General features: G+C 45.5%; 1 protein-coding gene across 2 annotated transcripts in view; it reads left to right on the top strand.

The window, feature by feature from the left end:
* Window positions 1–14,903: 14,903 nt before the first annotated feature.
* GPR176 (G protein-coupled receptor 176) overlaps window positions 14,904–15,287 on the top strand; it is a 132,157-nt gene continuing 131,773 nt past the window's right edge. For both annotated transcript variants that reach the window (XM_004380615.2, XM_004380616.2), the window contains exon 1: window positions 14,904–15,078. In XM_004380615.2, coding sequence (XP_004380672.1) covers window positions 14,907–15,078 — 172 coding nt within the window. In that variant the 5' untranslated portion in view covers window positions 14,904–14,906. The remainder of the gene's footprint in view (window positions 15,079–15,287) is intronic.

The raw sequence follows: 15,287 nt of genomic DNA, 5'->3' as shown, positions 1-15,287 counted from the left end.
AGTTCCACTCCCTACGGGGTCACTATGAGTTGGAACCGACTCGACCATGACAGGGTGGTCTGTCTGCACTGGCGTGTCTGCTCCTGGCTTCCAAACCCTTCTCCCCAGTCTGAATCCTTCTTCCCGTCGGCACTTGCTTGCTCAGAAGACTGACTGGTAGAGGAAGGCAATAGTTCTCTGTCCCTCAACTGGCAGATGTTCGTTCATGTACCCAGAGCTCTTATGACGGGCCAGGGGCTCTGAGTGCGCAGTCTCAGGAGCTGGGCTAATTTCCTGTGTTTGGGGATCAGTGCTGCCCTGGCCCAGCAGCATTGTTCTCTCAGCAGCCTGGGTCAGTGGGAGGGCTCTACAATCCATTTCCTGAAGAATCTCTGTATTTCTGGAGTCCAAACTGAAAATGAATCATCCATTTGTATAGCTCCCTGATGTTGACTATGTAGCCCCATTAAACATCCCTCAGGCTGTGGATGACTTGAGACATCACTATTAAGTCATTTTATACTAATAAAGTATGGGTGAAACCCACTTTAACAGAATTTGTTAAACACCTTCAAACTAAAACAGACCAGCGTCATCTTTTTAAAAGTATTCAAAGGATTTATCTTATTCTGCAGGAGGAAAAAAAACCAACTCTGAAGGGAAAAATACCTTTTGTAGTGATCTGATAGCTTAAAACAAACAAACAAACAGATCATTGTATAAATTGAAAATATCAAAGTAAATTCAGTCATTTTTTTAAAAAAATAGGCATTGAGCCCAGATGGGGTACCCCTGACCCTTTCGGTAAGAACTACTCATTTAAAACAAGGCTTAGGGGCTGTTATGTAGAAGCATTCAGAATATGATGTTAATCAAAGTTTTATTTGACTTAGAAATAGCGAAGAATTTGAGCAGCCCTCACTGCTAAGGATGCTTTGGCAGATGTAGCTGCTACATCCATACTCATCATCAGCTCCTCAAAATCTCATAATAATAACAACAGAACAACAACAATGAAATATAAGGCTTATAGTAGCTGGAAAAAATCTTTGGAAGATTCCTCATTTAACTGATCTGAATATACAGTCTTAAAAAAAGTATACTAGCAATGCAAATACCACTGCAAGAAAACTAAAAAAACTAAACCCACTGCCATGGAGTCGATTTCTGACTCATAGTGACCCTATAGGACAGAGTAAAACTGCCCCATAGAGTTTCCAAGGAGCACCTAGTGGATTCGAACTGCCGACCTTTTGGCTAGCAGCTATAGCTCTTAAACACTGTGCCACCAGGGTTTCCACTGCAAGAAAAGTCCCTGTAAAATGGTGGCAGTGGTAGCAGTAACACAGAACCTGTCTATCTTCAGTGGGGGATAATGACCATGATTAGCCCAAGGATGATTCCTATGAGGTGGAGGTCAGATATACCTCTACCCTCCAAACTTTTTACCAATTTCCACAACAGTCATACTCCCCACAGCCAACTCGGCTTCTCTGCTGGGTTTGATAACCCACTGTAATGGCCACACAGAACCCATAGACCATACTTACAGTTAAGTGGTTTATTAAGGAACAGGGTACAACTCCGGATCAGGATCAGAAAGCATGCAGGCAGAGTCTCCCTTCCTCAGTACAGGACAGCTCTCTCAGCTCTTCTTGACTGTGGGGCCTCTGCTCGGCCCCCTGATGACAGATTCCTCTCAGCCTCCCGAGGACAGACTCCTCTCAGCCCCCCGAAGACAGACTCCTCTCAGCCCCCCGAGGACAGGCTCTTCTCAGCCCCCCTGAGGACAGACTCCTCTCGGCCCCTGAGGACAGGCTCCTCTCGGCCCCCCTGAGGACAGACTCCTCTCGGCCCCCCGAGGACGGGCTCCTCTCGGCCCCCCGAGGACGGGCTCCTCTCGGCCCCCCGAGGACGGGCTCCTCTCGGCCCCCCGAGGACGGGCTCCTCTCGGCCCCCCTGAGGACGGGCTCCTCTCGGCCCCCTGAGGACGGACGCCTCTCAGGCCCCCTGAGGACGGACGCCTCTCAGGCCCCTAAAGACAGGCTCTTCTCAGCCCCGAGGACAGGCTCCTTTTGGCCCTGCTGTGTGTCGCTGCCACCCCTGCTGCTGGGCCCCTTTTGGACCTCTCGCTATCTTCAGTGTTACAGCCCTTGACCCGTGTTACAGCTCTTCTAGGAGGTTCCTTATCTCCTCTCTCTCTCTGCTTCTTCTCTCTTCTTTTTTTCTTCTGCCTCTCTTCCTGCTTCTTTCTGTCTCAAAACCCTCTGTGGGGCTGGCTGCACACATACATACATATATAAAACTCCTTGTCAATTTCAAGCCATGGCCCCTTCCAGTGAGTCCCCAAACTGACCAATCCCCTCTTGGTAGGCCACAGACACTTTATGTGCATAGTAGGCTATAGTCACCTCATTTGCATAGTCCATAGTCACTTCATTTGCATGGGTATATTGACCAATCCCTGCAAGGTGCATACCAATAACAGGGTAGGCTGCAGCCCAGGGTCAGTTAAAAAGTCAAGTCGTTACTTGCCCAGGAAATGTCCATCAACCTGGACAAAAGTAAGAAACCCTCTAGGGTAGAAAACTAGAGCAAAGGTAACTCCTCAGGGCTTAGGTGAAAAATCTCTCAAGTTGTTTTTCCAAAGAACCAAGGGAAAAGGCCACATAAAGGTACTTATTTCACCACAGTCCTTAATTCCTCTCTTCCTCGCTCTGCATTCTTGTTACCCCTCAACCACACCCCTGCATCGATTTCTGCTCCAAAGATCTTCCTGTGAAGAAATTCTATAGCTGCCACTGGCAGCTGTTATTTTGGAGGCTTAAAATCATGTAATATAAACCAATATCATTCTGTCAAACTTCTGGTTCTTGCCCTTTTCAAGGAGATAGTAATTTTCTCTTGGATGCTTAACACATTTATGCTTTTATCCTTTGCCTTTCACTTTAGGAGTTTTGGAAACCACATGGTAGAATGCATTTTACAGTGCATACACAGGTCTTCGTATTGGCAGTGCAGGCGATGCAATCCTTGGCTGTGCAGACAGTCTTCTTGTCCCCTCACATTGCCTGTTCTTCAGGGTTCGGAAGGTGCTGCCTGAGTTTTCAGTTCTCAGTTCTCTTTTCCCACTGCCTTTACTTCTTTCCCGTTATCACATTTGCTCATCTCTTACCTATCATCAGTTGACCAGTGTGATTGTTAAGGATGTGTGTCAACTTGTCTGGGCCATGATCCTCAGTGGTTTGGCAGTTATGATGCAGTTTGGCAGTTGTATAATAATGTGACCACTTCCATGATGAGATTTGATTAATGTGATCACCTCCCTGATGGGATCTGCTGTGAGTAGCCAATCAGTTGAAAGAGAGTTTCCTCGGGGGTGTGGCCCGCATCAAATGGACTTTCTGGCAAGGCTCACTTGCTCGCTCTGGATCCTGCAGCTGATTCCTGTTCATCTGACCTCGGCTTCTTGGGACTTCAGCTAGCAGCATCTCTGCTGTCTTGCCTGCAGATCTCCGGATTCATCGATCTTTGCAGCCTGTGAGGAAGAGCCCTGCTGTCTGACCTGCCGATCTTGGGTTTGCCAGCCCCTGCAACTACGTGAATCAGGAGAGGCCTCTATCCTGACCCCATTTCCTTGATATAAATCTCTCTCTATATAACTCACTCATCTATGCCAAGAAATTTGGAGGACAGCTACCTGACCAATTGACTGGATCCATATTTATGCCTATTCCAAAGGAAGGTGATCCAACCAAATGTGGAAATTATCGAACAATATCATTAATATCACACTCAAGTAAAATTTTGCTGAAGATCATTCAAAAGTGGTTGCAGCAGTACATCAACAGGGAACTGCCAGAAATACAAGCCCAATACAGAAGAGGACATTGCTGATGTCAGATAGATCCTGGCTGAGAGCAGAGAATACCAGAAAGATGTTTATCTGTGCTTTATTCATTATGCAAAGGCATTCAACTTTGTGGATCATAGCAAATTATGGATAACATTGCAAAGAATGGGAACTCCAGAACACTTAATTGTGTTCCTGAGGAACCTGTGTATAGATCAAGAGGCAGTCATTCAAACAGAACAAGGGGATACTGTGTGGTTTAAAGTTAGGAAATGCGTGCATCAGGATTGTATCCTTTTGCTATATTTATTCAATCTGTATACCGAACAAATAATCTGAGGAGCTGGACTATATGAAGAAGAATGAGTCATCAGGATTCGAGGAAGACTCATTAACAACCTGTGATATGCAGATGACACAACCTTACTTGCTTAAAGTGAAGAGGACTTGAAGCACTTACTGATGAAGATTGAAGATTATAGCCTTCAGCATGGATTACATCTCAAGATAAAGAAAACAAATATCCTCACAACTGGAACAATAAGCAACATCATGATAAACTGAGAAGATATTGAAGTCATCAAGGATTTCATTTCACTTGGATACACAATCAACCCCCATGGAAGCAGGAGTCAAGAAATCAAACGATGCATTGCATTGGGCAAATCTGCTGCAAAAGACCTCTTTAAGGTGTTAAAAAAGCAAAGATGTCACTTTTTAAGAACTAAGGTGTGTCTGACCCAAGCCATGGTGTTTTCAATTGCCTCATACGCATGCGAAAGCTGGACAACAAGTAAGGAAGACTGAAGAATTGATGCCTTTGAGTTATGGTGTTGGTGAAGAATATTGAATATATCATGGACTACCAAAAGAATGAACAAATCTGTCTTGGTAGAAATACAGCTGGAATGCTCATTAGAAGTGAGGATGGCGAGACTTTGTCTCACATACTTTGGACATGTTATCAGGAGGGACCTGTCCCTGGAGGAGGACATCATGTTTGGTAAAGTAGAGGGTCAGCAAAAAAGAGGAAGACCATCAACGAGATGGATTGACACAGTGGCTACAAGAATGGGCTCAAGCATAATGACGGTCAAGAGGACGGCGCAGGACTGGGCAGTGTTTTGTTCTGTTGTACATGGGATTGCTGAGTTGGAACTGGCTTGATGGCACCTAACAACAACAACAATATATATTTATACGCTTTACTGCTTTTGCTTCTCTAGAGAACCCAGCCTAAGACAACCAGTCACATAAGTATTGAGTTTTTGATTGGTGAAAAGACAGAGTATCCTCTTTCTTCTTTGAACTTGTGCTCTTTGGCATCTTATCCCAGCAACCTTGGGCAAATGCTCGTTTCTTCAGCTAGAGGAGGTTGTAGTACTTGGGCTTGGGGCTGGGGAGGTAAAGATACTTGTTCTTGCAGCTCTCCATGGCCTGGCAGTCAGGAGCAGGAGAGGCAATGCTACTCCTGCTGCTCAAGAAAGTATGAAATAAAAATTACTTAGTGACTTTTGCTTCATATTATGAGTGTTTGTGTGTACTTACATATTTATATACCCAAAGGAGTCTTATCCTTTAAATTTTGGAGTAAATTAAGTATATACGTTTATTCTAAAGCTGTGCCATTCCTTCCAAGTCAGAGTGAATCATAGGATTTTATGGTAATCTCTCATCTTTTGCTAATTAGTGCATTGATTACTTAGTTTACAGGAACTGGCCCTAGATAACTTTTGGCTCTTTCACAAAAAAAAAAAAAAAAAAAAAAAAAAGAATGTGGCAGCTTCTGAAGGTAACTATGAGAAAAGCAGCCACAAAAGGTGTTGAGGAATCATGATATTCTTCAATAGCTTAATAACTTCCCAAGGTGATGTTAGGGGACCCTAGAGGCTGAAGACACGTAATTAATTACTACCCCATCGGTTATTGGACCATGTCTAGTCACCTCCCCCCCACCACGTCACTCACTTCCTCTAAGTTGTTCTGCAGACCCTCTAGAGAGCCGCAAACGGGTCCAGATCTAACCAGCTCAGAATGGTCACACATGCCCAGAACAGACAAAGATGACAGAAGGCAACCCCGGGCTGCCACGCATGCTCAGTAACACAAGAGAACTCATGTTGAAAATCACCAGCAGTATACGTCATCGCCGGCAGCCAAGCCCATTTCAAAAGCAAAGAGTCCGCGGCCACTTCCGGGCCAAGTCTTAGCCCCGCCTCGTAATAAATAATCAATAGAAATAATGAATAGTTAAAACTTTCTGATCCTGCCCAGCGCCTTCCTCCACCCCTACACGAATATGTATAAAATGTGATTTCTCGCTCAAATTGAGGAACTCAATCTGAGGTCAATACCTCTGAGTTCCTGCTTGCTAGCCTTCGAAATAAACTCTTTCTTCCCCTCAAAACCAGTGTCTGAGAGATTGACTTCTTGCTGGGTTGAGACCCATTAGTCCGATTTCATTGATGCCTTTGAAAGTGATAACACTCATGGATATTTTAGTTTTAGCATATTTGTTATTTAAAAAACTAGGTTGCTTTATAATCATTCTGTGTGTGTGTGTGTGTGCGCGCGCGCGTGTGTTTATGTGTCACTGTGAAGGCTACCTGGGTGTCATGGATTGAATTCTGTCCTCCAGAAATATCTGTTGACATGTCTGGGCCATGATTCCCAGCATTGTGTGATTGTCCACCATTTTGTCATCTGATGTGATTTTCCTGTATGTTGTAAATTCCATCTCTAGGTGGGGTGAGCGGCAGTTATGTTAATGAGGCAGGACTCAGTCTACAAGATTAGGTTGTGTCTTAAGTCAGTCTCTTTGGAGATATAAAAGAGAGAAGCCAGCAGAGAGACAGGGGTACCTCATTACCAACAAGCAGGAAGAACCAGGAGCACACATCTTTTGGACCCTGGGATCCCTGCGCTGAGAAGCTCCTAGTCCAGGGGAAGACTGATGACAAGGACCTTCCTCCAGAGCATACGGAGACAGAAAGCCTTCCCCTGGAGCTGATGCCCTGAATCTGGACTTTTAGCCTACTAGACTGTGAGAGAATAAACTTCTGTTTGCTGAAGCCATCCACTTGTGGTATTTCTGTTACAGCGGCACTAGGTAACCAAGACACTGGGTGGGGGTTGGGGGAGGGGCATTCAACCTCTTGCCTCCTAGATATTTTTCAGGAATTACTGGCAATTCTGTAGGTGTGAGGACTACTAGAAATTGGCAAACTGCATTAGAAGATATATTCATAGATTCATATTAGAAAGAAAACCATTTCCCAAACCATATATTTGTAGAATTTGGAATACACAAAGGGTATTCATATCTTCTAAACGAATAATTGCTTTGATGATCTTTTAACATACCCAAAACTAAGAACCATACTATAAATTTATGTAGGTCCATAATGTAAAGGTTAAATTCTGGACTTCTAAACTTTCAAGTAATATTTCCCAAAAAGCCACTCTGTCCTTTGTGAATTGCAAAGTAACTGGTTCTTTAGTTTCTTTAAATGCAAGGCTTGTCAGGTAGTACGGTAGTTTATTTAAATCTATATAGAGAGAGATTGAAAAAAAAATATTAGAAGGCAATGCCCCCACCGTACTTGTTTTCTTTAAGCCTCAATAAACAGAAATCAGTCTAATATACTTACTCGTTATTGAGCTCCTATAATGGGCCAGTTTCATTGTCAATATTTTATTGTCCTCAAAGCAGCCTTGCAAAGTAGATATTTTTATTCCCATTTGGTAGAGGAAGAAACTGAGCTTAGAGAAGTTAAGTAACTGCCCAGTGTCACAACTGGAAATTCTGGAGCAAAGATTCACACCCGGATCCAACTGACACCAATATTCATGCCTTTTTTTCTTTCTACTATACTAGACGCTTTAATCTAGAGGGATTTGGTAGGTTTGCCTATGTAAAGACAGAATCTGGGTTTCAAGGTAAAGAGAAATGGGTTATCATTTATGTACTCTCCAAAAAACCATTTAAACAACATGAATTTATCAGACCCGTATTTTTAGACATGAAAACCCCAATAGTTCAGTTCAAACATGCCCAGAGGCTCTATTATCAGCTACCCCTTTCATTTTACAAGGACATAGGGTATCCTTATTGCCACTACCAATATACACAGACATTTCTGAAAGTTCTGACTCAATACCTTCCATTCCTGAGTAATAAAATAAAGTCAGCGGTCTCTTAAATATGCAGTCCCCAATTTTCATAACTGTCTGCTGGGATAGTCTGGGTTATGCTGTGATAATGAACAACTCTAAAAGTCTTGGTGGCTTAACACAGTAAAGATTTCTTGCTCATACAAAATTTGTTGTGGGTCTGGGTGGCTCTCCAGGGCACCTGTGCCCCGTATGGTGACTGAGACATACTGCTTCCATCTTTTGGCTTTTCCATTTCAACACAGGGCCCCTTCGGCAATCACAATGGCAGGGCAGGAGAGAGACTTGAGAATCACAAACAGCTTTTTACTATTTCAGCCAGGAATGACTCGTCACTTCTGCTCACATTTCATTAGCTGTATGAGCCATATAAACTTGCCCAACTGTAGGGGAAGCAGAGAAATACCATATAGTCTTCTGTGTGCCTGGAAGAGTAGGATAAGCAGATACTGGTGGACACTAGTCATGTCTACATCAGAAGTTGCATTATCTATGCCACTTATATAAGCATAGAAATGTTGCTGTTATTAGTGTCATAGAGTCAGTTCTGACTTACAGAGACCCTATGTACAACAGAATGAAATGCTTCCCAGTCCTGTGCCATCCTCACAACTGTTGCTATGTTTGAGCCCATTGTTGCAGCCACTGTGTCAATCCATCTAGTTGAGGGCCTCCTCTTTTTCGCTGACCCTCTACTTGACCAAGCATGATGTCCTTCACCAGGGGCTTGTCCTTACTGATAACATGTCCAAAGTACATGAGACACAGTCTGAACATCCTCACTTAGTCTAAGGAGCATTTTGGCTGTACTTCTTCCACGACTGATTTGTTTGTTCTTCTGGCAGTCCGTAGTATATTCGATATTCTTTGCCAACACCATAATTCAAAAGCATAGGAATAGCCATTTGGGTATATTCCAGATGGGTAGACAGTGGCCATAAAGACTCCTCTTTTCTCAGCATGCTGCTACTTGGGCCTTTCAAAACAAAATTATTCTCCAGCTTTTCTCTTCTCTACCCCTTTAGGGAATGCTAGAAATTCAAGATGGATTCAGAAGAGGATGTGGAACAAGGGATATCATTGCTAATGTCAGATGGATCGTGGCTGAAAGCAGAGAATACCAGAAAGATGTTTACCTATGTTTTATTGACTAAGCAAAGGCATTGCACTGTGTGGATCATAACAAATTATGGATAACATTGTGATGAATGGGAATTCCAGAACACTTCATTGTGCTCATGAGGATCTGTACATAGACCAAGAAGCAGTCGTTCAAACAGAACAAGGGGATTCTGTGTGGTTTAAAGTCAGGGAAGGTATGTGTCAGGGTTGTATCCTTTCACGGTACTTATTCAGTCTGTAAGCTGAGAAAATAATCCGAGAAACTGGACTATCTGAAGAAGAAAGCAGCATCAGGATTGGAGGGAGAGTCATTAATAATCTGCGATATGCAGATAACACAACCTTGCCTGCTGAAAGTGAAGATGACTTGAAGCACTTACTGATGAAGATCAAAGACTACAGCCTTCAGTATGGATTACACCTCAATATAAAGAAAACAAAAATCCTCACAACTGGACCAGTAAACATCATGATAAACAGTGTCTTAGTCACCTAGTGCTGCTATAACAGAAATACCACAAGTGGATGGCTTCAACAAACAGAAGTTTATTCTCTCATAGCCTAGTAGGCTAGAAGTCCAAATTCAGGGCCTTAGCTCCAGGGGAAGGCTTTTTCTCTCTGTTGGTTCTGGAAGAAGGTCCTCATCATCTATCTTCACCTGGACTAGGAACTTCTCAGTGCAGGGTCCCTGGGTCCAAAGGACGCGCTATTCTCCTGGCTTTTGCTTCTTGGTGGTATGAGGTCCCCATGTCTCTCTGCTCACTTCTCTCTTTTATATCTGAAAAGAGATTGGCTTAAGACACAGTCTAATCTTGTAAATCTCATCAACATAACCGCTGCTAATCCATCTCATTAACATTATAGTAATAGGATTTACAACACATAGGAAAATCACATCAGATGTCAAAATGGTGGATAATCACACAATACTGGGAATCATGGCATAGCCAAATTGATACACGTATTTTTGGGGAACACAATTCAATCCATGACATGGAGAAAATATTGAAATTGTCAAGGACTTCATTTTACTTTGACCCACAATCAATGCCCATGGAAGCAGCAGTCAGGCTATCAAATGACGTATTGCATTGGGCAAATCTGCTGCAAAAGACCTCTTTAAAGTGTTGAAAAGCAAAGATGTCACTTTGAGGAGTAAGACGTGCCTGATGCAAGCCATGGTATTTTTAATCACCTGATATGCATGTGAAAGCTGGACAATAAATAAGGAAGACCAAAGAAGAATTGATGTTTTTGAATTATAGTGTTGGTGAAGAATATTGAATATACCATGGACTGCCAAAAGAACGAAGAAATCCATTTTTTGGAAGAAGTACAGCGGGAATGCTCCTCGGAAGCGAGGATGGTGAGACTTTGTCTCCCGGACTTTGGAAATGTTATCAGGAGGGATCATTCCCTGGAGAAGGCCATCATGCTTGGTAACATCAGTGAAAAAGAGTAAGACCCTTAACGAGATGGCCTGACACAATGGCTGCAATGATGGGCTCAAGCATAACAATGATTGTGAGGATGGCACAGGACTGGGCAGTGTTCTGTTGTACATAGGGTTGCTATGAGTGGGAACCGACTCGAAGTCACCTAACTACCACCACCCCTTTTGTGAGAGGATACATGGGGACATATGAAGGTGTGGTGTTGGCGAGAGGGGGCAGAAGAGACTCTTTAATGATGAGAAGCAAGAACGAAGGGAAAGTAAAACCCCGTAGGCTCTCCACATTCCCCCCCACCCACACCACTGGTCTTTGCAATTATAGGAGATTTTATTGTTTCCCCCCCGTACCTGGGCCTTTTCCTGTTCTTCAATAAATGTCCAAGAAGGTTGGAATCTGAAAATAAATGGATCCTATTACATTCTATAGATATGGAAAGACTTGTTATTAGTACCTATGTGCAGATTTTGCCTATCACTACATTGCGGGAGTATAAGAGAAAAAACAGAAGGAAATAGTAGGAAGGAGGTTTGTTTTGTTTTGATACCCATTTTCCCCTGGTTACTGGAGGGGAAAACTGTTAGCAAATCCCAGTAGCTATTCAATTAATTTAGGGACAGGAGACCGGAGAAAGTGGTGAGAATTTGTTCTATTCCATACCACTGTATTCCTGTCTACTCAACACAGGGTCTTAACATCTGGTGAGTGAACTATTGGTGCAAGGAGAAGAGTAACTTTATTAAACACTGTGGAGACTGAAGGAGGCAGATCTTCAGAAAGGGGGATAGACTACAGGCTGAGTAGGACCTACCTCGGAGTCCTTACTCCTCAGAGCCTCTCACTCCATTAGCCCCCTGGTCTGCCTGGGAACCCTGTCACCAAGATTATTACTTCTGTGGGGAAATGGATCCTGAGTACTAATCAACTAACTTAAAAATTTTGGGAACACAAGGTGTTTTTAAGTTGGGAGAATGCCTTTTTATACTATTAATTATGGGGAAGGAATGTAAGGTAAAATTACTAGTAATAGCTAAACATTAATAGTAATGGCTAAAATTGATAGTAATAGCCTGAGGTTGCCTATTTTTTACACTACTCCATTTCCCATTATATATTAAGCTTTTTGTGTAGCCCCAGAAAATTTTGAGAAAGAATTAATCTAAATTGTCTAGTACCCCATGAGTTAGTGGTCCTAAGCTGTGGCTGTGTTCCTGATTGCTGCCAGGTGTTAATACTGGCTAGCTCATAGCAACATATACCGTGACACAGCAAGTAACTGAAGTAGACTCTAATTAATGTGGGTTTTGACCTCTTCCAAGTTTTATCCCAGAAAAAACATACCTAAAATGGCACATTTTGAAGGATTTTTGACATAAGGAGAATAGGTACTGTGGCAGATTGTATTGTCCTTAATGAGTTCAACAATAGCTTTCACTCCTCATCTTCTTACAATGTAACGTTGACACTCTTTCCATTGTGAGGTGTGGTTTATTTATGTCCCCTCTTCTTAACGTGGTAGTTTTGTGACTATTTCAACAAAAAACAGTTCAGTGCAACTGATGTGATGTGACTTCTGAGGTTAGGTCATACAAATCAATGCAACTCCTGCCTTGTCCTCTTGGGACTCTTGGAATGCTCGTTTTTGGAATGTAGCTGCCATCTTCTGAAGAAGCCAACCAGCAATGTGGAGAGGCTACGTATAGGTATTCCAGCTGACAGTCCCAGCTGAGGGCTCAGACAATAGCCAGTATCAACCACCAGATGTGTGAGGGAACAAGCCTTTGGATTCCAGACCCCGGGTGCTCTTGCAGTTGCCCCAGCTGACTCCACGTGGAGCAGACACAGCTGTCCCACTGAACCGTGCTTGAAATGCAGATTAGTGAGCAAAAGAAATGACTGCTGTTGCTTAAATCACTAAGTGTGTGATAGTTTGCTATGCAACACTAGATGACCACAGCAGGTATAAGGAACATTCCAGTAGACACATAACATGTATTTAAATCATGACCAATCTCCTAAATCACATATTAATCTAAAATTCTCTTGACTCAGTGCTATAATCAGTGAAGAATTTCATATAGCAATATACATAAGAATTACGCCACCCAATTCCTGCCCTTGGTCATATATTTTCACAAATCTCTCATTCTGAGAATCATGGCGATCTCAGCTGATTATCCCATGTTTCTACTAATTCTACACCCTAACACCAATTTAAGGACTGGAGGAAAGAATTTACTGGTATCTTTTCAGAGACATTTCTTTTGAAAGATGTTTCTTGCTTTTTAAGCACTGTTTACACCTGCAAAATTGACTCTTTTTCCCACACCTTTACCTCAATCCTTCTTAGTAGTTTTGGAGGTCAGGGGTAAGGGTAGGTATAGGGGTATTTTCACAACGTTACCAAACAACTCCATTTACATACACTCTTCCTCAACCCTTACCTGGTTAAAGGAGTGTGCTGTTTGGACGCCCAGAACTAATTGTAACCACTGGAAATGACATATTAATTTGAAAATACAATAGTGCAATTAGTAATTTTTCCCTTCCTTATTTTTGATGTCCAAAATGTTTAAAATAACTGACTGGTTCCATAGAGTATTATTACATGCAGATATTGTGAGACTCCACAGATATTCAAGACATAGATTCGGACCTTTCCTAGCAGAGCAAATAAGGAGGGCTACCAGTGAAAGCAAAGTAGCCATATCGTAGTAGGATCATCCTTGGGAAAAGCAATAAATAGTTGCAATTTTAATCATCTCTGAAGAGTTATTGTCGAGGGGACCTAGTCATACCAGTCAATACGTCAAAGCCTTCTACCATGTCCTTCACTTATTAAAAAGAAACCAGTTTTCATAAAGTCACACCTAGAAACCTTTCCTTGTTTTCCCCCGTTCTCCAAATCCTCTCTCTGCATGCCGTACACTTTCCTTTCTCCCATTTAGCGTCTCTTCCTTCACCGTTTCTTCTCGTAGACTTGGTTATCCCAGTTTCCCAACCCTTTCCATCAGCCCTCAGGCAGTTGCTCCCTCCTCCAAACACTTCACCGCTCCAAGTAATCCGCCTGGCCCGGGTTATGTTGTATACATTTTAGAAATCAGACTCATAAAAAGGCCCAGAAGACCCTGCACTGGCTTCCTAAATTCCATCTCCCTTAAATGCTTAAGCTATATCCGAGGCCTGACTGGGGAGCCGGGAAGACTGGGCTCCCTGCCCAGGTGACAGCGACGCGTAATTATAGCCTGTCGGCAGCGCCTGCTGACGAGATAACGAGCAGTAACGGCACAAGCGGATCAGCCGAAGCCCGGGAGGAGCCGCGAGCGCGTTCACGGCAGCCACACTCGGGTCTTTGGCACCTCCCACGCTCCCCGCGGAGGCAGCCACGCTCGGCGGGGCCAAGATGGCGGGCTCGTCGTGGGGGCGGGGCCCCGCGCGTCACGTGATCTCCTCGCCGGCCGCGCGCCCCCCCCGGCGTCCGAGGCTGGCGCCCGTGGCCCCGCGGCCGCAGCCCCTTCCCTGCTAGGGGCGTCTTCCTCTGACCCCGCACAGCCGCGAAGCGCTCTCCCGGCGGCGGAGAGCCCGAGCCGGGCCAGCAAAGCAGGCGTCAGGCAGTGCACAGGCAGAGGGGCTGCGGAGCGGGAACCGCTGCAGCCGGCGCCGAGGCGGGAGGTCGGAGCCCGTCCCGGCAGACGGCCAGGCAGGGAGAACGAGGCTGTGGGGGAGATTCGGGGGATGCCGCCCGGGCCATGGGCGCCGTCGAGGACTCGGGGGTCCCCTCCGGGCTCCGACCACCTGGCTTGGGCATTTCACGGGTTTCCGGTTGCCATCCAGTCTCGCAGCCAGCAGGACTGAAAAATAGCTTCTGCCAAATGTTCTCTCCCCTCTAAGGAGAGAGCTGAGCCGGTCAGCCCGAGGGGACTCGAGAGGGATGCCCTGTCCCGCTGGGGGCGGAAAGAGCAGGGGCTGAAGGGGCGGCGGCAGCGGAGAGCCCCCTTCTTGACCATCCAATGCCTCCCTCTGGGTTTGCGTGCCTGCTGAGTGGGCTTGGTCGCGCTGACCCCCGGGAGGCGGGACAGACGACGCTGGCTGGGCTGTGACCGTGCCGCCTTCACGTGGCCGCTGACTGGGACCTCAGAGGGCCCCGGCATGGGGCGCAGCCTCCCCTCGCTCCCTCCCCGCCTCCCAGGCGTCGGGGTTGGCGATGTGGAGACGTGAGGGACCCGCCGGCTGCCCCGCCCTCAGCAGAACTCCACCAGGCACCAGAGGCTCGGCGCGGGGCTCCGGGGCGGGCGGGCAGCGAGCGGAGCCGGAGCCCCAGCCTCGCCATGGGGCATAACGGGAGCTGGGTCTTCCGGAACGCCAGCCAGCCGCGCAACGCGTCGGGCGCGGAGGCGGCGGGCGCCAACCGCAGCGCGCTCGGGGAGTTTGGCGAGGCGCAGCTGTACCGGCACTTCACCACCACCGTGCAGATCGTTATCTTCTTCGGCTCGCTGCTCGGTAAGCCACCCGCGGGGACGCCTCCCGGACGGGGATGCCCGAGGACACGGGGTCGTGAGAGCGGCGACTGGGGTCGCCGGAGCCGCCGTGGGTTTCGGTGAGCTTGGCAAAGTGCGGGTAGTTGAAGGAGGCTTATCAATCCTGGGATAAATGCAGTGAAGTTTAGGCAGGACAGTCGACTCCATCTCCTAAGCTAGAGGCAGAAGAAT

This window comes from Trichechus manatus, unplaced genomic scaffold (genome assembly GCF_000243295.1).
Source record: "Trichechus manatus latirostris isolate Lorelei unplaced genomic scaffold, TriManLat1.0 scaffold00076, whole genome shotgun sequence".
NCBI classification, from domain to species: Eukaryota; Metazoa; Chordata; class Mammalia; order Sirenia; family Trichechidae; genus Trichechus; species Trichechus manatus.
Note: the sequence above shows the minus strand (reverse complement) of the source record. Positions and strands in the feature narration are given on the sequence as shown.